Source organism: Notolepis coatsorum, assembly GCF_963971535.1.
Source record: "Notolepis coatsorum genome assembly, chromosome: 11".
In the NCBI taxonomy this organism is placed as follows: domain Eukaryota; kingdom Metazoa; phylum Chordata; class Actinopteri; order Aulopiformes; family Paralepididae; genus Notolepis; species Notolepis coatsorum.
In genome coordinates this window covers 62,853,502-62,878,677 of record NC_140175.1, presented here as the reverse complement: position 1 = coordinate 62,878,677, position 25,176 = coordinate 62,853,502, and the positions used below count along the sequence as shown (strand labels likewise).

Genomic DNA, 25,176 nt, shown 5'->3' with positions numbered 1-25,176 from the left:
TTATTATTTTTTTTAAACAACAGATGTATGTTTATTTTGCAGCAATTCTTTGTCGTTGTCGTTGCCGCCATCTTTAGTGTTACATCCCCTCACACTCCAGTTCTCAGGCTGCAGCTGGTTTAAAAGCAAAAGTAAACCGGCTTCTCTGCTGGCTGTGGCTCCAGGGGAGTTGAACAGTTCTGGCTCTGCTAGTTTATTTTCGATCTTTTGGCGCTTTTTTGGTGGACAAACCACCGCACATGTGCACCGTGACTTGTGACTGGAGTCTAGTTCTGCTAACACACATAGCCTACTGTGTACAGATGGTTTCAAACTGTATTTTAAATTAGAAAGCAAACAAAATAAATGGACAAGAGAAAAATAAATCTCAATTTGGTCAGTATTGTCATTTGGACAAGCAAAGCCATTACTTTAAGTTGCAGGCAAGAAATACAAGTCTGTCCACTGTCTCTGGTTTTAAAACTGCCCTGTTGCAGGTCAAAAAAAAAAAAAAAAAAAAAAAATTATTTATTTCGATATTCGATATAGATTATTAAAATATATCGCGATATTTATCGTTATCGTTATATCGCCCAGCCCTAGTGGAAACCACTTCCTCATACTGCGGCAGAGTGAAACCAGACACCTTGCATGCACTCTGGAGGGAGAGAGAGAGAGAGTTAGAGAGAGAGAGAGAGAGAAAAAAAAGACAGGCCATTATTGATAAGCCCCCCTCTCTCCCTCTTTCACTCTCTCACTTCCCCCCCCCCCCATTCGGGAGCACAAGCTGCCGCGAGGGAGAGAGTGAAAGAGGGAGAGAGGGGGGCTTATCAATAACGGCCTTTTTTTCTTTTCTCTCTCTCTCTCTCTCTACCAGTCGCAGACTGTGTGGACTGACTGTCACTCAAAGTGCTTATGGGCGGAGCCAGGCCATAACAGCCTGAAATCTTGAGGCTGAAAAATGATGGTTTTGAGTACTTGATTAGAAATATAAAACAATGCATTTTTTTGAAAAAAACCTTACAGATGTCTTCAATAGACTCACAGGAATTGTGTAAAGTTGCCCAAATAGTGATAGGAATAGCAATGCATGTCCCCTTTAAAACAACACACAAAGATTCAGTTAATGTCAGAAATAATTATGTTTGGTAATGCAGTGCAATGAGTACCAGAGCGAATACAACAATATCAACCAAAGTCGTTGTATAGCAGGTGTTAGGATATGATAGTACCTTGTATAGCAGGTGTTAGGATATGCTAGTACCTTGTATAGCAGGTGTTAGGATATGATAGTACCTTGTATAGCAGGTGTTAGGATATGATAGTACCTTCTATATCAGGTGTTAGGATATGAAAGTACCTACCTTGTATAGCAGGTGTTAAGATATGATAGTACCTTGTATAGCAGGTGTTAAGATATGATAGTACCTTGTATAGCAGGTGTTAAGATATGATAGTACCTTGTATAGCAGGTGTTAAGATATGATAGTACATTGTATAGCAGGTGTTAAGATAATGATAGTACCTTGTATAACAGGTTGAATAATTGTGGTGATTCTCCTGTGATTATAACATGGTTAATTATGTCAAAGACACTTTTACATACTTGTCTTGGTTGAGCTCTCTGTCATGACCTTCCTCTCTCTAAAGCAGTAACTGGGGCATTTTCACTAGCAGGGGTCAGGTTGCCAGGCAACCTGACTCAAGGAGTCACAATATGACATTCCATATAGTAGATAAGGAACTGTATGAATCGTTTTTTGTTTGTTTAATTGGGCTCCAGTTATATGTACGAGAGAGAGAGAGAGAGAGAGAGAGAGAGAGAGAGAGAGAGAGAGAGAGAGAGAGAGAGAGAGAGACAACTTGTAAATAAACTGACTTTATTGCATTCATCTATCGAGACTTTCACTTGGTATTAATCATTTCTGTCAAGCTCTTCTATTAGTTAAATAAACTTCTTTCTGTTAAACTTCAACTGGACCGTGTGAGCGTTGTTCATCTTGCCCGGAGAGAAACGGATGTTCTGAGGCCATTGTATACAGTAGTACCATCGTAGAAACACAACGCAGAAACACCATCGTTAAAGCCATCAACTACTGGACATCGAAACATCTAACAAGGTGTTAAGATATGATAGTACCTTGTATAGCAGGTGTTAAGATATGATAGTACCTTATATAGTAGGTGTCTGGTGTTAAGATATGACAGTACCTTATATAGTAGGTGTTTGGTGTTAAGATATGACAATACAGTACCTTATATAGTAGGTGTCTGGTGTTAAGATATGACAGTACCTTATATAGTAGGTGTTTGGTGTTAAGATATGACAATACAGTACCTTATATAGTAGGTGTCTGGTGTTAAGATATGACAGTACCTTATATAGTAGGTGTTTGGTGTTAAGATATGACAATACAGTACCTTATATAGTAGGTGTCTGGTGTTAAGATATGACAGTACCTTGTACAGCAGGTGTTTGGCGCGGCGTAGCTGGTTGATATGACAGTACCTTGTACAGCAGGTGTTTGGCACGGCGTAGCTGGTTGATATGACAGTACCTTGTACAGCAGGTGTTTGGCACGGCGTAGCTGGTTGATATGACAGTACCTTGTACAGCAGGTGTTTGGCGCGGCGTAGCTGGTTGAGGTACCACTGGGCTGTGGGTCTGGCGCAGCGGGCGGACTGCAGGAGCAGCAGGAGCCTCTGGAGCGCCCCAGACACCCTGTGACGCAGCAGCTCCTCAGCAGGGGGCCCTGCTGACGCTGTAGGGTCCTGAGAAAGAGAGAGACACACACACATGCATCATGCTGTCCGGGCTGATGCATGGCATTTAAAACGATCCAGCACAATCATGTTTTAATTCATCATACATTTCTTATTGTGGAATGCTGTCATGAGTATCATTTTCTCAGCTTCAGAAGATGGTAAGCGCATTTTAATGTTGGCATGTTCCTTTAAGGTAAAGTCTATAATGCTATAATGTGAACGTCTTGTCATGCTAAGGTCATCTGGAGGCCAAGCTGCCCCTCCTACTGGGCACGCTGTACCTGTGTGTTAGCAGCGGGCTGGGGGCAGTAGAGGGGAGGGGCAGGCAGGTACAGCCCACTGGGCACCAGGGCAGACAGGCTGGAGGACAGTTCTTTAGCGGAGGTCAGGAGAGCCGACAGAGGCTCAGACATCACATCCACACCAGACATCACTGAAGCCTTCAGGATCTCCTGAAGCGATGCCTGGAACAACTTCACGTCCTCTCCTTCCAAAGAGTCTGGTGACAAGTGTGAGAGCAACTTAAGTTAAAGGAACACATGGACATTATGGGAAATGTGCTTTACCATCTTCTCCAGAGTCAGACAAGAAGATAGATACCAATTTCCTCTCTGTACATTCTGGAGAAGGCAATCCAGCTGCAAGATAGCCTAGCTTAGCACAGATTAATGGAAGCAGATACGGACCACTGCCGGATAGCTTTCTACTGAACACACAGAGGAAATTGGTATCTATCTTCTTGTCTGACTCTGCAGAAGGTGGTAAGCGCATTTCCCATAATGTTGGCCTGTTCCTTTAACTACTTAGTTTGTATTTGGTTTGACAGGGTCACGTCACAGACCTGTGAAGCTCTTGTAGTCGTCCTCCTCTCCTCCAGGTTCCTGTGAGCTGGCCTTTCTGCCAAGAAGAGCCTCAAACTGAACCTGGAAGAGGCTCTCTGGCTCTAAGGACGCTGGAAGGTGTAGTTCTCTCCACCTGAGCCTGGAGAGACGCACAACAATCAGGAACAATGTCCTGCACATGCAGTTGAACACAAGTTGTGGTAGATAAACCCCCCCCCCACCTCTCTCTTTAATCTCTCTCACCCATCTTTTTTTCACCCCTCCTCCCATTCCTTCCTATCTCTCTCTTTCATCTCCCCTTCCTATCTACCCAACCCTTCACCTCCCCAGATGTCCAGTACATTGACCCATTGAGTGGGGGGTTCTCTCATTCCTGGTGTCCAAGCTTGTCACCTCGTTGAGTCATCCAGCCAACTCTAACTATTTTTGTATTGATACTTATATATATACACACACACACACACGCACGCACGCACACTATAGTCTGTACTGAACTTGGTAGATCTGCTTTTGGCTTCTCTGCCCCTGCCTCATGGAATACCTTGCAGGGAACTCTGAAACTAGACACTTGTCTATGGTTGGTTTAGAACCTTGAATGGTCTAAGTGTTATAATCATGGCGAGAGCCTTCTTCACCCCTCCTCCTCCTTCCTCACCATCACGGCGGAAGCTTCCCTCACCCCTCATCCTCTCACACCCTTATATGGGCAGCATCCGTTCCCCGGATCCCAACGCTGCCAGTACATCAATCAACACGGCTGTGACGGATTCCCTCATCAGCGAGAGGATACTTCGTCGGAGTGTTAAACTAGCTTCCTAGGTACGACGACGAACCATAGCCTTGCAAACCTGTCCTTATTGTTATACCTTGTCCTAACCCTTGTTCTCTATATGCCCAGGACCTCCGCTCCAGTACACCTCCTACCTGGACGTCCTGTGCTGCACAAGGAGTGCTCCTGCTCTCGCCTATTACCCCTTCACATACCTATTGCCCCGTGCTGCACAATGAGTGCACCTGCTCTCATCTACGGCACTCTCCTGTACCTGTTGCCCTGTGCTACACAAGGAGTGCACCTGCTCTCACCTACTGTACATTCCTGTGTCTGTTGCCACCGTGCTGCACAAGGAGTGCTCCTGCTCTCACCGATAATACATTCGTGTACCTGTTGCACATTTCTGCATACTCTGTAAACCTGTCTGCTTGGGGAATAACATTAAACCACCCTAAAACACTCCATTCTCTCTCCTCCTGTGTTCTGCTATTGGGCTCCGCCAAACCCCATCCTAACACTAAGTCAATACTGTTCAGTAAAACTGATGGTCTAAGTCTATACTGTTCAGTAAAACTGATGGATTGGATCGGTCCTCTGTATTGTTGGCTGACACTGAGTTTAGGAGTTGTAATTGGCAGTGAAAAGGTGGTATTGGGCCACCATCCCTATATCTGATACCACACACTCTGACCTGGTGAAGTCCCAGTGCTGGGAGCAGTAGCTGGTGTAGGCCAGGCCCAGCGAGGCAGCGGTCTTCCAGTCTCCCAGGCGGTGAGCCAGCCACACAGCCTCAGGCAGCAGGCCGCCCAGCAGGAGTAGGTCCAGAGCGTAGCCCACCGTCCACACCCCTGAGAGCTGCTGGCCCCTCACTGCCCCGGACACCCTCTCCTGACACAGCCCCACCACACGCCCTACACCTGGGCCTGAAGACAGAGACACACACATAGTACCACATTAACACATTGAGTGCCACACCCCTTCCGGGAAGTGACCTGGCCTTGCCGTCCATTAACCCCATATAAACGTAGTTGTAGTTTGTAGAGCTAAACCTATATTTTATAGTATAGCTATTAGGGATGGGTACCGAATTCTGTACTTTTGAGGTACCGAACCGAAACACGTCGGTACTACCGAGTATCGAATCAAGTGAGAAACTGAAACAAAAATAAAAACATTTTTTTTTTTTTACTTTTACTTTTTTTTTTTTTTTACTTTTTTTTTTCATGTCAACGTTCACACGCACAATATATGCTTACCTAGGATTTGACTTGATTCAACAACAAAGCAGTCTGAGCAATGACAAGCCGAAAACTGTCGAAATTGTAGTTATTTGAAGTTTGGATTTTTTTTTTAACGACTGAGGTAGGTACATTAAATTTCTTGAGACTAAAGTACCGAAAAAAGGTACCGTTGGGTACCGGTATCGATTCACAGGTACCGGTACCGGTATCGGTTCAAATGTGAAAGGTACCCATCCCTAATAGCTATGGGTCTAACGCCGTCGAGTGTCAGTGAGTTGCTTCCAGTCAACGTGCAAAAAACAGAAAAAATTTTCATCTGTACATTTCCGTTTTATACCGTTTTGAATATGAATATAGTTTGGGTGCTTCTGAGTAATTCCAGGGAAAAGAAGCGAAAACAGCGTTTTTGTGTAATTCAATAAACACGTTGTGATTTTTCGCCCGATTATCGAATCTTCCTGAAATAAACGCTAGATCATCATCATTATCCTTCCTCGTGCAAGCATGCAATGTGGTTTAAACCGGCGCACCCCCCTCCTGCACCCAACGGAAAACAGCCACACACATAAAACACAGATAGCTTCAATCGCGGTAGAAATAAATATCAGATCAATGATCAAATTTGTGTTCTCTTACCTTGTATCTGATGTAATGCAAAAAAAAGAATCCAATTATCTGATCGCCATTCCAGTTATCCACAGCGATCCTGTCTCCGACGTTGTTGGGCATTGCACATCAACGGGCGGGCGGGGTCAGTTGTCCAAACCATCCCTACAAGCGTGTGTTTTGCCGGAGTGTTTAGGACCCGCCCCCACGACGCAGCTCGGTAGAGAAAAGAAACTAACCCGTTTCTAATGGGGTGCAATAATGGCCGAAGGCGTTAGAGGGCAGTATAAGACCGTCTGCCAGCTCAGACACACTCAGAACAGTATGCACAAGGTCTCGCATCCGGGTGTCAGCATTGCCTCCGGCTGGCTGAGTTAGCGGGAGGGAAGTCGATGGGGTGGTAATCTGGCATTGTGGACAGCGACTCCTACAGGTCAGGTCAGGGCGCCTGCACAGCAAAAGACAGGAAGTGGTGAAGGCAGTGTGACATCCCACACGTTACACTTCACCAATGAGAGTCCGCACTGTCAGGTAAAAAGAGAGCCGCTGGCTGTCTCCGCATGTGTTAACACGAACCTAAACTAACGTTACAACTAACCTAAAGTTAGTTTAGGTTCGTGTTAACGTTAGATAATGTACAAAATAAACATTTTCCGCTGCTATAAACATCGCACTTTTATTTTGAAAACCCCAGAAAGGAAGTCATTATATTTGCTTTACCATCCTCCTGTTCTGCGTTAGCTCCGGTTAGCTCAGAGCGTCCAGTAGTTAGTAGTATATTATCAATACCAGCCATTGGATTACTGTTTTCTAAATTGGGGAGGCTTTTAATCGTCAAGGTAAGAGGATTTTAAGTCATGGTATCCATAAACTTCAATCGGTTCGGATCCTTTGAAGGAATGAGAATATCAACAAACCTGTAGGGAACGTCACGCTACTGTCCTGCCTCACTTCCAGTGATGAAGCTAAGCTATGCTAACAGAGCGACTGTTCCCTAAGCTAAATGCACGCACAGAGACAAAAAAGTATGTATCTTCTTGTCTAACTCCAGGGAAGATGTTAAATAAGCTAATTTCCCAAAATTTTGGAGTTTTCCTTTAAGACATAATCATCAAAATTAAAACAAATAAAGGCTTGAAATATTTCACTTTGTGTGTAATAAATCTATAATCTACGAGTTTCCCTTTTTGAATTGAATTACTGAAATAAAATAACTTTTCCACGATATTCTAATTTATCGAGCTGCACCTGTATATATATATATATATATATATATATATATATGGAGTTTTATGAAGTATAACTCTACCTCTTTTATATGTCACTAAATATGGCAGAGGGATTCTCAATGGCTTTATGATAAAACGGTAACCAACAAAAATAACAATACTAAATATCTGCATGAGAACATTTATAAATAAATGAATAAACAAACAATTGTTCAATTAAAACGAATTGGCCATAGAAACTCACCTAGTCACATTAACCAGACAACTGGACTAGCCCAGTCTTATGGACCGACATCAAAAGGTAAAAAGGTTGCCATCTCACCGTGGGGCAGATGTAGTGGAGGTAGGACGTCCACGCTGTGTGGGGGCAGGATGTACAGGGGCTGGTTGGTGAAGTAGGAAGCCATGAAGCGCCCCAGACTCTGAACCACGGCACAGGCTGCCTCACTGTGGAGTGTGACTGGCAGGCTGGAGCCAGAGACAGACTCTGCTGCAAGACACACACACAGGAAGGCTGGTGACTTATCTGCTAACTACTTACTTCCTTATTAACAAGCTGCTTAGACACTTACTACTTACTTCCTTACTAACAAGCTACTTATACACTACTTACTTCCTTACTAACAAGCTTCTTACAGTATACACTACTTACTTCCCTACTAACAAGCTGCTTAAAATACACTACTTACTTCCTTATTAACAAGCTACTTATACCCTACTTACTTCCTTAATAACAAGCTGCTTAAAATACACTACTTACTTCATTATTAACAAGCTACTTATACCCTACTTACTTCCTTACTAACAAGCTGCTTAAAATACACTACTTACTTCCTTATTAACAAGCTACTTATACCTTACTTACTTCCTTACTAACAAGCTACTTATACACTACTTACTTCCTTACTAATGAGCTTCTTATACACTACTTACTTCCTTACTAACAAGCTGCTTATACACTACTTACTTCCTTATTAACAAGCTTCTTATACACTACTTACTAACCAAGCACCCAGAAGCTATCGTAGGCAAAAATCACACCATGATCACTATGCTAATAAATTATCTCTGAATATAAAAATATATATATATATGAATATTAAAAATTCATGGAAAGAGTATATGAGAACACATGCTTAGGAGTCATAATCACACAATTTCAGCTGGAAACCCCATGTCAATCATGTAAAATACAAGTTGGAATACTGGGGAAAACTAGGCACGTTCTGAACCATGAATCACTATATACATATCTCAATTACTGTGTGGAGGTTTGGGGTAATACCTACAAGAGCACCCTAAAGGCAATAGGCACAATGCAAAAAAGAGCAATCAGAATAGTGAATATTGTAGGGTATTATGAGCACACCAATGGACTATTTCTAAAGTCACAGACATTGAAATTTAGGGATTTAGTGGAATTCAAAACTGCACAAATAGTGTATAAAGCAAGACATAATCTACTGCCAGGCAACATCCCAAAAATGTTCATAGATAGAGAAGGGGGATATAACTTAAGAGGGAGATTTAACTTATAACAGCCGACTGTACACACCACTATGAAGAGCATGTGCATATCTGTCTGTCTGGCTGTGGCTGTTTTTGTATGTTGTTAACGAAGATCAACGATAAATGTAAGATGATGCACTGGGTTAGGGCATTTACAAGATTGTAGCTTCAGCCCTAACCTTTTCGGCTAACTTTATGTAAATTGATTTGTGTATGACATTTTTTGTACATGCTAAATGGCTTGAAATAAACATCTTTCATTCATTCAATAATTTTAATGTTTTTCAATGAAAATGAGAATAATGATGCAAAAATTACCCTTCCCTCACAATCAGTCAAAATAATCACAATTAGAGATAGTTTCCCAAGGTGAGAGTGAGGCCTACATGTGGCGTTGATGTTGTGGTTCTGGTGTCCAGCATTGTGCGGTACCAGACGGGCCATGTGGTCGGCCAGGCCCTGGGCCTCTCGCAGCTGGTACTGGGACAGCAGGCCGTACAGCATGGCCAAACACAGCCGAGTCTGCTGGAACACACTCCTAGCACCGCCTGGCAGACGGGACATAAGAGCCACATTCATTCTACTAACTGTTCCGGGGGGGTTCACATGCCTTCGAGCGACATTGTACTTATTTTCATACCTATTCGTATGTCTGCAGTGTGGTAGTAAAGGGTTAACCTTCTGTAGTGTGGCAGTGAAAGTGTTAAAAGACCTGACATTACTGAAGTGTCCGAGTAGCGTTTATTAAAAGACCTGACATTACTGAAGTGTCTGAGTAGCGTTTATTAAAAGACCTGACATTACTGAAGTGTCTGAGTAGCATTTATTAAAAGACCTGACATTACTGAAGTGTCCGAGTAGCGTTTATTAAAAGACCTGACATTACTGAAGTGTCCGAGTAGCGTTTATTAAAAGACCTGACATTACTGAAGTGTCCGAGTAGCGTTTATTAAAAGACCTGACATTACTGAAGTGTCTGAGTAGCGTTTATTAAAAGACCTGACATTACTGAAGTGTCTGAGTAGCGTTTATTAAAAGACCTGACATTACTGAAGTGTCTGAGTAGCGTTTATTAAAAGACCTGACATTACTGAAGTGTCTGAGTAGCGTTTATTAAAAGACCTGACATTACTGAAGTGTCCGAGTAGCGTCCATTAAAAGACCTGACATTACTGAAGTGTCCGAGTAGCGTTTATTAAAAGACCTGACATTACTGAAGTGTCCGAGTAGCGTTTATATAAAGACTGACATTACTGAAGTGTCTGAGTAGCGTTTATTAAAAGACCTGACATTACTGAAGTGTCCGAGTAGCATTTATTAAAAGACTGACATTACTGAAGTGTCTGAGTAGCGTTTATTAAAAGACCTGACATTACTGAAGTGTCTGAGTAGCGTTTATTAAAAGACCTGACATTACTGAAGTGTCTGAGTAGCGTTTATTAAAAGACCTGACATTACTGAAGTGTCTGAGTAGCGTTTATTAAAAGACCTGACATTACTGAAGTGTCCGAGTAGCGTTTATTAAAAGACCTGATATTACTGAAGTGTCAGAGTAGCGTTTATTAAAAGACCTGACATTACTGAAGTGTCCGAGTAGCGTTTATTAAAAGACCTGACATTACTGAAGTGTCAGAGTAGCGTTTATTAAAAGACCTGACATTACTGAAGTGTCCGAGTAGCGTTTATTAATTAAGCATTACATCACGCGCAGGAGTGGTTTGTGGTCGTTAGACCCCCCCTAGGCATGGTTTATTGTTCACAAATCACGACTGCAAGTGGTGTAAAGCTTTTATACAACTGCCACATTCATCCAACCTTATTTCTATACAATAAACACACATTAATCGAAGATTTATTGAAAAAACCATCTGCCAGAAAAAGTAGTTCCCACAACTACAAAAAAGACAATTTGTCTCCATGTGGAAGCAGATCGGAAGTGCATCCAACCAACTAACACATCCAACTGTGTATTATTGGAATGATTGAGAGACGTTGCCTCATGTGGAAGCAGCTTGAAGTGCATCCAACCAACTAACACATCCAACTGTGTATTATTGGAATGATTGATTGAAAATGTTATTACCAGATGCAGAATGGGTACAATACAGTACGGCTCAATACACACAATTGTTAAGGGAATGCAGACCTACTTTCCATAGAACTTCATTCTTAGATGCTTCTATAGAAAGTAGGTAAAACAAATTAAACCGTTTTCTTCGCCCTATTCTTTTATTTATTTTTTTAAACCTACTGTAGAGGGCCTAAACTTAACCAGTTGGAAACCAAGCGTACAGTAATAGAATTAGCAATCAATCAATCAATCAACTCAATAGGCCATGCTCACTTAGAACAGCGCAGCACCCAGCTCTCTCTCAGTCTGACTATCCCCCGCGTTGCAGGCAGAGTGTGTGTGTGTGTGTGTGTGTGTGTGTGCGTGTGTGTGTGTGTGTGCGTGTGTGGGTGTGTGGCGGTGGGTGGAGACTAGAGCGAGCGCTGACAGTCGAAAGAAAAAAAAAATAAAAATAAAAATTGAAAATTAATCAATCAATCCGCGATTTTTCTTTTGTTACAGAATGATTCAAGACCCATCAATTACATCATCCAACATTGTTTAAACGACTAAGACATTCGCTGTGACAGAATCGCTTGATATTTAGTCGTTTAGTCGCTATCAACATATCCATTTGTAAAGATTATTGTCCACCTTCTTGTGATCCGGCGGATTGATGTGATGTGATTCGGTTGTGGGCGGGTCCTGGGCCAGCAAGCGTGGACTGATTGCAATACATACGTGTAAATGGACTGTTTCAGCCAATCAGAATCGAGAAATTTGCATGCCGTTGTATAAAAGACCTGACATTACTGAAGTGTCCGAGTAGCGTCCATTCAAAGGTAGAATCTGTAATGTCATCAAACAGCGACCTCTAGGCAAATGAGACCCTCTTGGTGCTCTGTTTTGTTTACATCTTTTGTTTTTGTCTGATGTGTGGGTTGTATTTCAGTGGGTATAGAGGAAGAGATTGCTATTACTGACCACACCTCAGGCTCTGGAGAAGTTCACAGTATAAGCAACACGTCAGACCAAAACAAAAACAGTAAACAAAGCATTTTCCCAGTCCCATACGGTAGAAAGGCAAGTCTCTCACCTCTCCTGCTCTCTGCCTGCAACTCAGACCTCCAGGCTTCAGCACTCTCTGAGTACCATCCCAACAGGAAGTGATGTTCTCCTGGGAAAGGAAGTATAAAGTGAAATAGTTAAGGGTCCATGCAGAGAGGATTATACTTTTTTACAGTGAAAGTGTCTAAGGCTCAGTAACCATAACCAAATTCTGTAGGTGGGTTCCTAGGTGGGTCCCCTCTACTACAAATTAATCACTCATGTCGGCCAGATGGTGGCGCTATAACAAAGGGTGCTATACAACTTGGTAGAACTTGGCCACGGCTGTGCCAGCATACACGCTATCAGTTAGCATAACACATACTAGGTGGTTTCAAGTTTCTTTAATAGTTGTCATACAGAAGTACAGAATACTTTCATACAAAATGCTTCTTACTGTTACGCTCCAGAGACTGTGCTAGACAAGATAGTATCAAATAACATAGTATAGCATGTAATTTAGAAGTAGAAAATGAGGTCACAGTGTTCAGTATAGACATATGTACAATGTTCGATGCAGAATAGACGTAACTGAGTTACCATATAATATACAATACTATGCAGTGTACTAATGTACAGTACTGTATAGTGCAAAGCAGAAATGGGATGAGGTACAATTTACAGTAAGGTGTACGAGTTGTAGTGCAATCCTTCATCAATAAATATAAAGTGTGGGGAGTGGGTGCGACAGTGTGTTTGTTTAAAGTGAGTGTGTGCTATAAGTGTGTGGAGTGGGTGCTACAGTGTGTTTGTTTAAAGTGAGTGTGTGCGTGTGATGTGTGTGCTATGTGCGTTTGATGGTTGTTGTTGTGTAGTGTTCATTGTTCGTTTAGCAGCCTGATGGCCTGGGGATAGAAGCTTCTTCTGAGTCTTTCTGTGCTCGCCTTGAGACTCCGGTATCACTTGCCTGACCGCAGCAATTCAAAGAGGCAGTTGTTCGGGTGACTGGAGTCCTTAATGATTCTCTTAGCCTTGCCCCTGCAACGCTTGTTGTAAATGTTCTGGAGGGTGGGGAGCCCCCCTCCAATTGTGCGTTCGGCTGAACGTGTCACTCTTTGTAGTCTGCTTCGGTCTTGTGCAGTGCTATTCCCAAACCAAGAGGTGATGTTGCCAGTCAGGATGCTCTCTATTGTACATGAGTAGAAGTTATTAAGGATCTTCTGACTGACTTGGAACTTCCTTAGGCGCCTGAGGAAGTAGAGGCGTTGTCGTGCCTTCTTCACAACACTGTCAATGTGTGTGGTCCATGTCAAGTCCTCGGATATGTGGGCTCCGAGGTACTTAAAGCTGTTGACTCTCTCAACCGGTGCCCCGTCGATGCTGAGGGGGCTGTAGTCCTTGACCCACGACCTCCTGAAGTCCACAATCATCTCCTTTGTTTTGCTGACGTTCAGGGAGAGGCTGTTTTCCTGGCACCATCCCGCCAGGACCTTGACCTCTTCCAGGTAGGCCCTCTCGTCGTTGGCAGAGATCAGGCCCACCACCACTGTGTCGTCAGCAAATTTGATGATTGTATTGCTACTCCGCTGAGCCACACAGTCGTGTGTGTACAGGGAGTAGAGGAGGGGACTCAGAACACAGCCCTGGGGGGCCCCTATGTTGAGGGTGATGGATGAGGAGGTGCAGTTGCCTGCTCTCACCACCTGGGGTCTGCCCGTCAGGAAGTCCAAGACCCACTGGCAGAGGTCATAGTTCAAGCCCAGGTCCCTGAGCTTGGCTATGAGTATGGAGGGGACTATGGTATTGAATGCCGAGCTGTAGTCGATGAATAGCATTCTCACATAGTTCCCCTGCCTCTTGTCCAGGTGTGATGCTGCTGTGTGCAGCACATGGGCTATGGCATCCTCCGTGGACCTGTTGGGGCGGTATGCAAATTGCAGGGGGTCCATGTTAATGGGGAAGGAGGAGCAGATGTAGCCCTTTACTAGCTTCTCAAAGCACTTCATGGCTATGGAGGTGAGAGCTACAGGGCGGTAGTCGTTGAGGCAAGCAGGCTTGGATTTTTTGGGTACAGGGATAATAGTGGACTTCTTCAGGCAGGTGGGGATGACAGCCTGTTCTAAGGACAGGTTAAATATGTCAGTGAATACCGGGGCCAGTTGGTCGGCACAGACTTTTAGGATGCGGCCGGGGATGCCGTCCGGACCTGCTGCCTTCCTGATATTCACTTTTTTAAAGGTCCGCCTCACCTAGTATGGCTAAGGATTTGGATAGTCGACTATGATTGGACCAAATTTGCCAATACTATATATAAAAAAGAACTAATATTTTTATTTTTATTTTTTATCATTCCATTTGGGCTGTGGGGGGTGCTTAATGTCTGAAGGAGTCGACTGAAGGCTTCTTGTCCTCTGCAAAAGCATGCAATTGGTCCACTGATGGATACATCTTGATATTTGTCTAGTCTAGTGTGTTCATTAGATGGGTGAAATCCTCTTTCAGTGCCTCTGTGCCTGTTTTCTTAGGGCCCGTGTCGACCGGGGACGTTTTATGAGTTGTCAGCTCCTTTCTGTCATTCATTTCTATGCTACAGACGCGACAGGCGCGCTCCTTTTCCCAGCGCCGCGCCTCGCGTTTTAGCGCTCTCGGCGGCCAGCGTTTTTGGGCGGAGCGCTCCCAGCGCCTAAAGTTGAAACTAGTTAAACTTTTGGAGAGGAGCGGCGCTCATCAAGGTAACTTTTTTCGACCGACCAATCAACATCGAGCAAGTGGCGGAGCCGCGGCAGTCGCAAGACTCAGGAAAACGCTCTGAGCATGCATATTTTTGCTTTTCAAAGCGGCCTTGAAAAAAACGTCCCCGGTGGACACAAAGCCTTAGGCAGTTAACCTCTAGTATGTGTGCCATTAGCGTTAGCCACGCTTCTAGGCCTCTTTTCTTTTGGAAAGAATGATGTAAAAAAAAGAATAATAATTTATAATATATTTTTTTTTTGTATTCGACTAAGAGGTTGGCAGTCAACTACGGCTCCTTTCGACCGATTAGTCGACTAATATGGGTCAGCCCTAGTGGTTAGCATGTCAATGCTAATAGCTAGAGTGCATGCTGACCTGCTTGTACAAGAGGATGAAAGATGAAAGTGGATTTTTACATAATTGCCGTACATTTTCTTGATCGTCTTTCTTTTTAGATGTGAAGCAGTCACTCACTCAGTTGTTCACTCACAGTTAGCCACTCTGCTCCTAGTGGCTTCTCACAGGTAATGCACTTAGCCTCTATGGTACTGCGTCCTTGTTCAATTTTGAATGGACTGAATTGAAAGTGAACTGAGTCAACCTGCTTTCCATGGTAAATAAAAGTGGTAAACGCTGACCTGGGTAGCTGATCAGGGCACTGCCCTCCTCCAGCCTGTCTCCTGTCCCCTGGATAGCCGTCTGGATGTGGGTTAGAATATCAGACACCTGCCCCAGCTCCTCCTCACAGCCCTCCCAGCTCCTGAGTCCTCTCAGCTGCTCTGCGTACTGCAGAGTGAGTCTATACAAGCCTCGCCACACGGCCAGCAACCTGCACACAACCAACAATACCAGCAAACCTTTTCAGTTCCAGTCAGCAAGCTCACAAGAAGACACCGCTTCGATTGGCAGCCAGTGAACAGGAAGTGGTTGACTTGCTCATACATGTGTATAATAAGGCTGCATCAATAGTACTTTTTCACTGGTGACCATATTTTGATTTACAAAAAAGAGGACATGCTGGCCCCAGCCTCAAGATACTTAGCACAATCGAAGTGGGCATGGCCACCTTCATTTCACTATATGTCTTGTGTATGTATGTGATGAATAAACCTCTTGAATCTTGCAGCAATTTTTTTTACTTGAACTTGTTATGCTTATAGCACATGCATAAGCCTGGTCTCTTTTGAAAGATAACATTCTGAAGTTTCTTACACAATAAAGAAAAATCACTTTTAGTGCTAATGAGTAACATAGGGCTGAACTTGAGTTGAACTTGAACTTGTGTAGTAGTTGCAATATTCCAAAATAATATATATATATTTTGTATAAGCTGGAAAACACGGCAAGTCCATAGCCTGAAGTCTTTTGTAGTACAGGTCCAAATTTTATAAAAATCCGTTGAGAAATTAGTCTTCTAGAATCTAGAGACATCCGGGTAAACCGTGTGCCAGGAAAAAAGCTCTCCAGCTCTCCATTTCCTCATCCAAGTAAATTCATTCGGAATTTTTATCACTTGCTGTCTTCGCTTGTAAATTTTCACCCTGATTCGCACACCCCCACGTGGGATATCACTGGAAAGCTACACTCATTGTTGGCTACAAGTTACAACGCTGACCAATCATTTTCGCAATCGCCGGATGATTGACAGCCTCGGGAGTCCGGGGTGATAATCTGACGCGCTCGCGTAAAAAGTCACACGCATGACATATCGGCATGTAACTCGACAACCGAGGCAGATTTTGTCGAGTGAGATGGCATTCGAACGGCAACAAATAGCGCTTTAATTCAGTACTTGATATGGTCGGCGAAAAATGCCTTCAAATGCTCGCAAAGTGCCGTGAAACTGAAACTGGAACTGAAATTGAAAAACAATGAAACCCGGACATTTTCATGAATTAGGGGTCCTTTCAGTACAGCCAAAAACACTTGGAACAGTGCTTTGGTTTTTGATCTATTGGAATGCGACACTTGGGACTGGATTTTAGTACTGGGGAAATTCCTCCTTGTTGAGGGGATTGAGTTTCTTTTTTCTTTGTGGGAGTCTTTTCTCATCTTCACTGAGGTTAGGTCAGGGGATGTCCATTGAGACATGTATTGTGATTTTGGGCTATACAAATACTTTTGATTAATCTTGATACCCTATTTCAACCTGGCATCAGCCTGATATCTCCTCCCAGCATCAGTGTCAGTGCACATCTATACAGGGTTCCCAAAGACATTGCGAAATGAAATTCAAGGACTTTCAAGTACTTTCCTAAGCACTATTTTTCATTTTAAAAGGGCATTTAAAAGGATACACTTCACTTTTAAATGCAGTTTTTATAGAAACAAAAAAAATTGAATTTCTTGATTCAGAACAATTTTATCATGGATGAACAAAATGTTCAATGTGAATGGTTGATTTGAATTTCAAGGACTTTTTAAGCACCTTGTTAAAAAAGAAATTTAAGGAATTCCAGGCCTTTTTTGTAAAATAAAATCAAGCACTTTAAGCATTTCAAGGTCCTTGTGCGAACCCTGTGTATATAGCCTAAGAGAGCTAGTTGGTACCTGCTGGAGGGTCTCTGGGGTCCAGGTAGAGTCTGTTCTAAACCAGACCGTCCTGCCTGGTCCTCCTGCAGCAGAGGCACACTGTAGACGTCTGAGTGCAGGAGCTGGGCTGGTCTGGGAACAGAAAACAGCAGGGTCATCTTTCCACATGAAACGCAACTAAATGTAGAACAGAAAACATATATAATAACAACATTGCATTGTACTTCTCTCCAGTCCTGCTCGCTATAGGGCTGGGCGATTAATCCAGTTTTAATCTAAATTATGATCTTGGCTTCCCACGATCATGAAAACAAGATAACCGAGATCAAGTGATTATTGTGCCGCATGCCATGTTGCTTTCATTTAATCTTGCATTGTAAATTCAGCGCAGCCTTCCTTCCCGTTATTTTGAAATGTCTATGGTAACTTGTAGAATATAGAAGCCTTTGGTCGAGAAGGTAAAACAAATCCTCATATGATGTTCTGAGTAATCATGTTTAATAATCGAGATTTCAATAATTATGATTTTTCCCATAACCGAGCAGCCCTAATACCAGTCGTCCACCACCACAAAACACCCCGAGAACCAGTGAGAAACAAGGTTCTTCTTTAAGTACCTCTCTGGTGTCTGGGAGGCCCAGGCAGCCCTCTGCTGCAGACCATAGCTGTGGTCCAGACTGTCAGAGGTCAGCCTCAGGACGAGCAGGGCCACCGATAGGCTCTGGGAGGATAACTGACAGCTGGGCTGGCCACTGTGGTAGGGCTCAGGGGGTGAGGACAGCAGCAGGTGTACCAGCTGTTGGCTGAGCTCCACCACCAACCCCAGGCAGCTTTGCCCCCCTGAGCGAGTGGCATCCCAGGGGAGGAAAGAGAGGAGGGCTCTGAGGAGGCGGAGGAGGCGAGAGGAGAAGCAGACGCTCCTCTTCCTCCCTGTCCGAGCCTTGGGACCTGGGCTCAGCCGGAGCAGAGCAGTGAACCGTACGGCACAGCGGATGATGTGCTTCAGCAGGCTCTCTCTGTGCTCCATAGCACCCCCCGCAGACATGCCTAGAGCCCAGGCCGTCAGCAGGCTGCCCTGGACCCTCCGCAGCTCGGGGAGAACAGAAGGGGGCTTCCTCTCCGAGCTCACGGAGTCTGAGCTGGTGGGGTCCGGCTCGGGTCCGGGGCCTGTCCGGCTGTCCGACTTGGCGTGGATGGTGTCAAACATGCAGGCAAACTCCAGACGACCTCCATCCTGGACGTGGGACCCCGCAGGAGGCCCTTCCAAGTCAGAGTCGTCCTCAAACAGAGCCTGATCGATAATACACAGACAGCAAGGTGTAGACAATGTCATGTATATCAAATCTAATCCAGCATCAATGAGCCATTACCATACACAAAAAAGAAAAGAAAAGGATGTTCTTTTAAAAGTGCAATAGATCAAATATTTATGTATAGTATCTTTTTTTTTTTTTTTTTTAATAAGAAAACACGTCCACAGAGCTTTTAGAAAGGTGTGGAATAGAAATATAGCTTACCCCTCAAATAAATAAATAAATAAATAAATGTATGAATGAATTTATCATAAAATAAATGTTGGCGGGTCCAAAATGAATGTTGTTGTTTACATGTTGCAGGCATGTATACCTCCCTACTTCCCATTCCTCATGTGGAATGCACCCGATTGGATAAAATGGCATGCTGGCGCTCTAGTGCAGCGGTTCTCAACAGGGGTGCCGCGGCCCAATAGGGTGCCTCAGAGAGCTGCCAGGGGTGCTTTGAGATTTAAAAAATAAAATAAAATAAATTAATTAATAGAATTACAGAAAATTATCACTAAAGTGCTATCTGTTGCAGCTGCACTATTTTCCATGAAAATTGCATCTTTGGATAAGTTTGACCATTTCTCAAAAACTAAAAATCATTATTAAAAAAGAAAACACAGAAAAGGATCACCAAGTTACTCTGGATAAAGAACCCCTTTACATTTACATTTAGAGAGAGCATTGAGACAAAGCTTCCTGACACTGACACATCTCCATCCAAACTCTTGGAAGAACTCATTGAAATCTCATCTGATACCACCTGGAGAGCTAGTTTCAGAGTGTGGTGCTGAGTACCAAGTATCTCATGATGCAGCAGTTAAGGTGTTGATACCATTCAGCACCACATATCTGTGTGAAGCTGGCTTTTCATCCATGACAACTCTGAAAACAAAATATAGGGCCAAGTTGAGCCTCGAGGATGACATGCGTGTTGCCTTGTCAAAGATCTCCCCATGTATTGACCGTATTATTAGCCAGCAGCAGCCGACCTCGCATTGAGCTAGACATTTCCACTGAGTGAACAAGTGCTTATTTTCTGTATTTATCTATATTTCTTGAGAAATGGTAACTTGGTGATCCTTTTCTATATTTTTTTAAATAATGATTTTCTGTTTTTGAGAAATGGTCAAACTTATCCAAATATGCTATTTGATTTACTACTACAAGCAGTGTAATGTCAACAGTACTAAGCACTTAAATAAACGTTATTTTGAAAGCAATCACTTTTGTCATCATTGTAGCAAAAAAGACAGGAGGGGAAAAGTCTTTATCGTATGTAGGGGGGCCCTGGAATCTTTTATTGGACACAGGGGAGCCTTGGCAGCAGAAAGGTTGAGAACCCCTGCTCTAGTGCGATCAAGTGGCTGAATGTTATCTATAGCACCTTTAATTGCTCAATATTGCAAAAGGGATATGCACATAATTATGTACAAATCTATTCCTACAGAATAGTTTTTTCCAACACACATTGGGAGGAGTTCACATGAGATGCACAGCACCACAATACCTTGCTGAGAAATATTAGGACATCGTTACTTGGAGATTTGAGCAGTAAAGAAATGTGACTGTTTAGTGTAGCTACTATCTAACGTTAGCAGGCAGACCTGGACTTTGTGGAGCAGCTCTCTGGTGTCTCCCAGTGTTCCCTGGTCCTGGAGGAAGAGGGGCAAGGAGGAGCCGTCTGGGGGAGGGGGAGATGCAGTGGGCTGGGGTCTCAGCTCCTCCAGGCTGCTACTGGGCTTCAGACAAGACACCGATTCCAACCACGCCCTCGCATGAACCTAGAGAGTGAGAGAGACAGAGAGACAGAGAGATGTTATACGAAATGTGTCTGGTCCTTCCAGCCTATGGGATCTAGACACTACCATCAGAGAGAGAGAGATGTTATAAGAAATGGGTCTGGTCCTTCCAGCCTATGGGATCTAGACACTACCATCAGAGAGAGAGAGAGAGAGATGTTATAAGAAATGTGTCTGGTCCTTCCAGCCTATGGGATCTAGACACTACCATCAGAGAGAGAGAGATGTTATAAGAAATGTGTCTGGTCCTTCCAGCCTATGGGATCTAGACAGTACCATCAGAGAGCGAGAGAGATGTTATAAGAAATGTGTCTGGTCCTTCCAGCCTATGGGATCTAGACACTACCATCAGAGAGAGAGAGGGAGAGAGATGTTATAAGAAATGTGTCTGGTCCTTCCAGCCTATGGGATCTAGACACTACCATGTCCTCACCTGTGTGTTCCCCAGGATGCAGCTGGCCTTCTCCAGGCCCTGTGTGGTCTCCTGCAGCAGAGCCCTGAGCAGCCTGGCAGGGGACGGTCTCTCCGGCACCCGCAGGACGGTGGCCATGTAGCCGTCAGACACGATGAAGTAGAAGAGGCGCGGGTGCCAGGTGACAGAGTAGCGCTGCCTCAGGACGTCCCGCGCGGACACACTGGAGCTGGACAGAGAGGCGTCGGCTTGACCTGCCGACACTGGAGGTCTGAGGAGAGAGAGGAGGGAGTCAGTGGAAAGACAGAGAAAGAGTTAGAATGATGAACTGATCTCAAGTCAGCTTGACCTGCCGACACTGGAGGTCTGAGGAGAGAGAGGAGGGAGTCAGTGGAAAGACAGAGAAAGAGTTAGAATGATGAACTGATCTCAAGTCAGCTTGACCTGCCGACACTGGAGGTCTGAGGAGAGAGAGGAGGGAGTCAGTGGAAAGACAGAGAAAGAGTTAGAATGATGAACTGATCTCAAGTCAGCATGACCTGCCGACACTCGAGGTCTGATGAAAGAGAGGAGGGAGTCAGTGGAAAGACAGAGAAAGAGTTAGAATGATGAACTGATCTTGGGCACCCTCGTGGCGCACCGCAGTGCCTTGCACACCTACGCGGCCGTCCCGGGTTCGCCTCCCTCTCCCGGCAATATCTGTTGCATGTCTTCCCCACATCTCCTCCCGTTCGCCCTCTCCTCTGTCGGTCCTGCGTGACCAGAAAAAGCTGTAAAAATGCTAAAAATAATAATAAAAAGGCAAGGAAAGGAAATACAGAGAAAGCAAGTCAACTTGACCTGCTGAAACTGGAGGTCTGAGGAGAGAGATGGAGAAGTTGGTGGATGGATGGTAGGGGGGAAAATCGATACGGCAATATACTGAATTGCGAAATTTTGCATGCCGATATTATATTGAGTGACGTCAAGTATCGATATTTCAAAAAAAAAAATACAGTACTGTTTAAATATCCACTTATTTATTTATTTATTTTTGCTTGACAATACTAAACTATCTTTACTTCATACAAAATGTCCTTGACTTTCCCCTGCATACTAAATAATTTTTACTGCATACTAAATAATTTTTTACTGCATACTAAACTCTTTACTTCCCCTGCATACTAAACTGTCTTTACTGCATACTAAACTCTCTTTACTTCTCCTGCATACTAAACTCTCGTTACTGCATACTAAACTCTCGTTACTGCATACTAAACTCTTTACTTCTCCTGCATACTAAACTGTCTTTACTGCATACTAAACTGTCTTTCCTGCATACTAAACTATGTTTACCTCATACTAAACTCTCTTTACTTTCCCCTGCATACTAAACTTTCTTTCCTGCATACTAAACTATCTTTAGTTCATACTAAACTCTCTTTACAGCATACTAAACTCTCTTTACTTCCCCTGCATACTAAACTCACTTTACTTCCCCTGCATAGTAAATAATTTAAATAGAACCCACATGGAACTTGTTAAAAGGCTCGCTGTCCATTCATCTGACGAACAATTGAGAGGTCAAGTCCTGCTGGGGGTCGCGCAGGACATCCAATGTCAGGTCTGATCGAATTTGAGTCAAGAACAGTGCTTTTAGGGGTCATTGTCCCCCCCCACACTCTCAAGTCTGGTGTGGAACTGTGGAATGCCAAGGTCTGCCCGCCTGTCTTGCGGCCTCGGTTAAGGGAGTCAGACAAGATAACAACTGGAATGCGGCGTTTCCCTTCCCAACACCTCACCTCCCCCTCCAGATCTGCTCGGCACTCCCCCCCCCCCACCCCCAACCCCCACCCAGACCTCCTCCCCTCCCGTGTTTACGCCGAGCGCCGTAAGAACTGTTTCTGGACGGCTGCCACGTATGCGCGCTGTAGGAGTGGATCCTAAGACTGTCTCCCGACCCCGCCTGTCCATCCCTCCCCCACCTGGCGCGATGACACTTTGTTTAACTACTCTGTTGTTGATGCAGCCTGACTATCGCATATGGCGTCTCTGGCATTCTGTAGATGACATGTGTCAACAAATGTACATGTCTGTTTGAATTTATGCTGTGCCGTTGTTACTGTAAAAAATTTAATGATTGTGATGTTGTTATTATTATTAATGAGACGATGAGCTGTATGTGTGTGTTGCTGGAATTTCCCCAAGGGGATTAATAAAGGAATATCTTATCTTATCTTATCTTATCTTAATTTAAATATCCACTTATTTATTTATTAATTTTTGCTTGACAATCGCATTTTACTGCAATACAAAATTATTGGAATGAGGTGAACAGACTGAAAACGTTATCTTATATAAAACAGATTATGTATATTTATTTGTATTGCCGATGTTAACAAAGTTTTCAGTTGGGGACATAAGGTAATAAATCGCAATATCGCGATATTACAATATAGTGACTCTAGTATTGTGATAATATTGTATTGAGTCTGTTACTGGATGCCTGAGGAGAGAGAGATGAGTATTTGGAACAGAGATAGACAGAGAAGGATGGAGAGAGAAGAGGAGAAATAGACAGGGAGCTAAGGATGGAGAACAAGTAGAGAGGAGAAACAGACAGAGAGCTAAGAATGGAGAAAGAGAGAGGAGAAACAGACAGAGAGCTAAGAATGGAGAAAGAGAGAGGAGAAACAGACAGAGAGCTAAGAATGGAGAAAGAGAGAGGAGAAACAGACAGATAGCTATGGATGGAGAAAGAGGAGAGAGGAGAAACAGACAGGGAGCTAAGGATGGAGAACAAGTAGAGAGGAGAAACAGACAGAGAGAGCTAAGAATGGAGAAAGAGAGAGGAGAAACAGACAGAGAGAGGAGAAACAGACAGATAGCTATGGATGGAGAAAGAAGAGAGAAGAGAAACAGACAGGGAGCTAAGGATGGAGAACAAGTAGAGAGGAAAAACTAAGCCAAATTAAATGTATGACTAAGGCTGGGTATAGAAATATTATACCTATCTACACTGTCAACTCAGTATTAACATGTATTAAAAAGTAGGGATGGGCGATATGGCCAAAATGGATGACAGTATTGTAAAAATGTGACCAGCTGATGAAAAGGTTAGTTCCACGTATGGCTGTGCTTCCAAGTTTAAATCGCTGCCATGGTATTTGATGTCAAAATCAAGATTATAATTTTTTTTACACCACTCCATAAATTACCTTACATCAGCATAATAGATAGCTTATAGATATAATAATACAACATTCATATTGAAAATCAGTCCAGAGTGTTCAGAAAACCCATCTAGCCTAGAGACAGTTTCAACTTGACAACTTAAACATTATAAATAGACCCAAGTTGACCCAATACTTGTTGTAGAGTTTGCTAATATCAATAACTGACAGGAAATAACTATGTGATAAGGAAAAGTCCAAGCTGTTCCCTAGTAACACAATTCCAATGATTTCATTTTCCAGCTCTCGTTTTCCCAATGCGTTGAAATGTTGTGCATGGGGAATAATGAAACTTAGATAATTCTATGATAACTACTACTGAAAGCTTTGAAAGCCCAGCAAATGGTAATCGGGACAGCCCTAATTTTATGTGCTACACACGTACCTGTAGGTGACCAATGGGTGAAGAGGAAGGAAATGGGCAGGGCCAAAGTCCATGTTGCAGCCGGAGGTGGAGAGAGAGAGGAGGCCCCCCAGACGAGCCAGCATGAGGAGAGACCCTCTCTTCAGAACACAGGCCAGGAGGAGACCCCCTGCTGCCCAGCTAACGCTGCCCACCCAGTACGACCTTGGGAAGAGGGACGACATCAGAGTGTTCTTCACTCTTAATCCTATCTGGAGAACAAAAGCATCGCAATACGCTTTTTATTCAGTATCCCCATTATCAGTAACTGCATTTGTATTCGTCATACCAGGACAACCCATGACAACTTTTGAACAGATCAATTATATCTACGGTATAAATCATATTCCTGGAAATTACGTAAGTAAAGGTTGCTCTTAGTGCAGTAACGTAGGAGAGGAGAGGCGGGAGGGAGCGCACTGTGCATCTCGGGTTGCTTCTGAAATAGGTTTCCAAAGGAGTGCACACAATACAATACTCTTGATGATGATACAAGCTTGACAAGCTTTCTCTAGGCGTTTGAAAATGTAGGGGAGACCTTGCTCCCTGATGTATTTGGAGGATGTATTATGTGTCCATACTGTACCAGATGTATTATGTGCTCATGTATTATGTGTCCATGCTGTACCTGATGTATTTGGAAGGGTGTATTCTGTATCCATGCTGTACCTGATGTATTTGGAAGGGTGTATTCTGTATCCATACTGTACCTGATGTATTATGTTCTCATGTATTCTGTA

General features: G+C 43.6%; 1 protein-coding gene across 1 annotated transcript in view; it reads right to left on the bottom strand.

Moving 5' to 3' along the window:
* The window catches only part of cplane1 (ciliogenesis and planar polarity effector 1), a 91,663-nt gene that overhangs the window by 60,884 nt on the left and 5,603 nt on the right, over positions 1–25,176 (bottom strand). The window contains exons 9-21 of the mRNA XM_084324946.1: positions 24,419–24,601; positions 20,843–21,092; positions 20,215–20,391; positions 17,924–18,597; positions 17,325–17,438; positions 15,413–15,603; positions 12,091–12,171; positions 9,331–9,492; positions 7,758–7,925; positions 5,051–5,282; positions 3,587–3,726; positions 3,027–3,244; positions 2,587–2,751 (exon numbers count right to left, since the gene is read on the bottom strand). Of these exons, the coding sequence (XP_084181072.1) occupies positions 2,587–2,751; positions 3,027–3,244; positions 3,587–3,726; positions 5,051–5,282; positions 7,758–7,925; positions 9,331–9,492; positions 12,091–12,171; positions 15,413–15,603; positions 17,325–17,438; positions 17,924–18,597; positions 20,215–20,391; positions 20,843–21,092; positions 24,419–24,601 (2,755 nt within the window). The remainder of the gene's footprint in view (positions 1–2,586; positions 2,752–3,026; positions 3,245–3,586; positions 3,727–5,050; positions 5,283–7,757; positions 7,926–9,330; positions 9,493–12,090; positions 12,172–15,412; positions 15,604–17,324; positions 17,439–17,923; positions 18,598–20,214; positions 20,392–20,842; positions 21,093–24,418; positions 24,602–25,176) is intronic.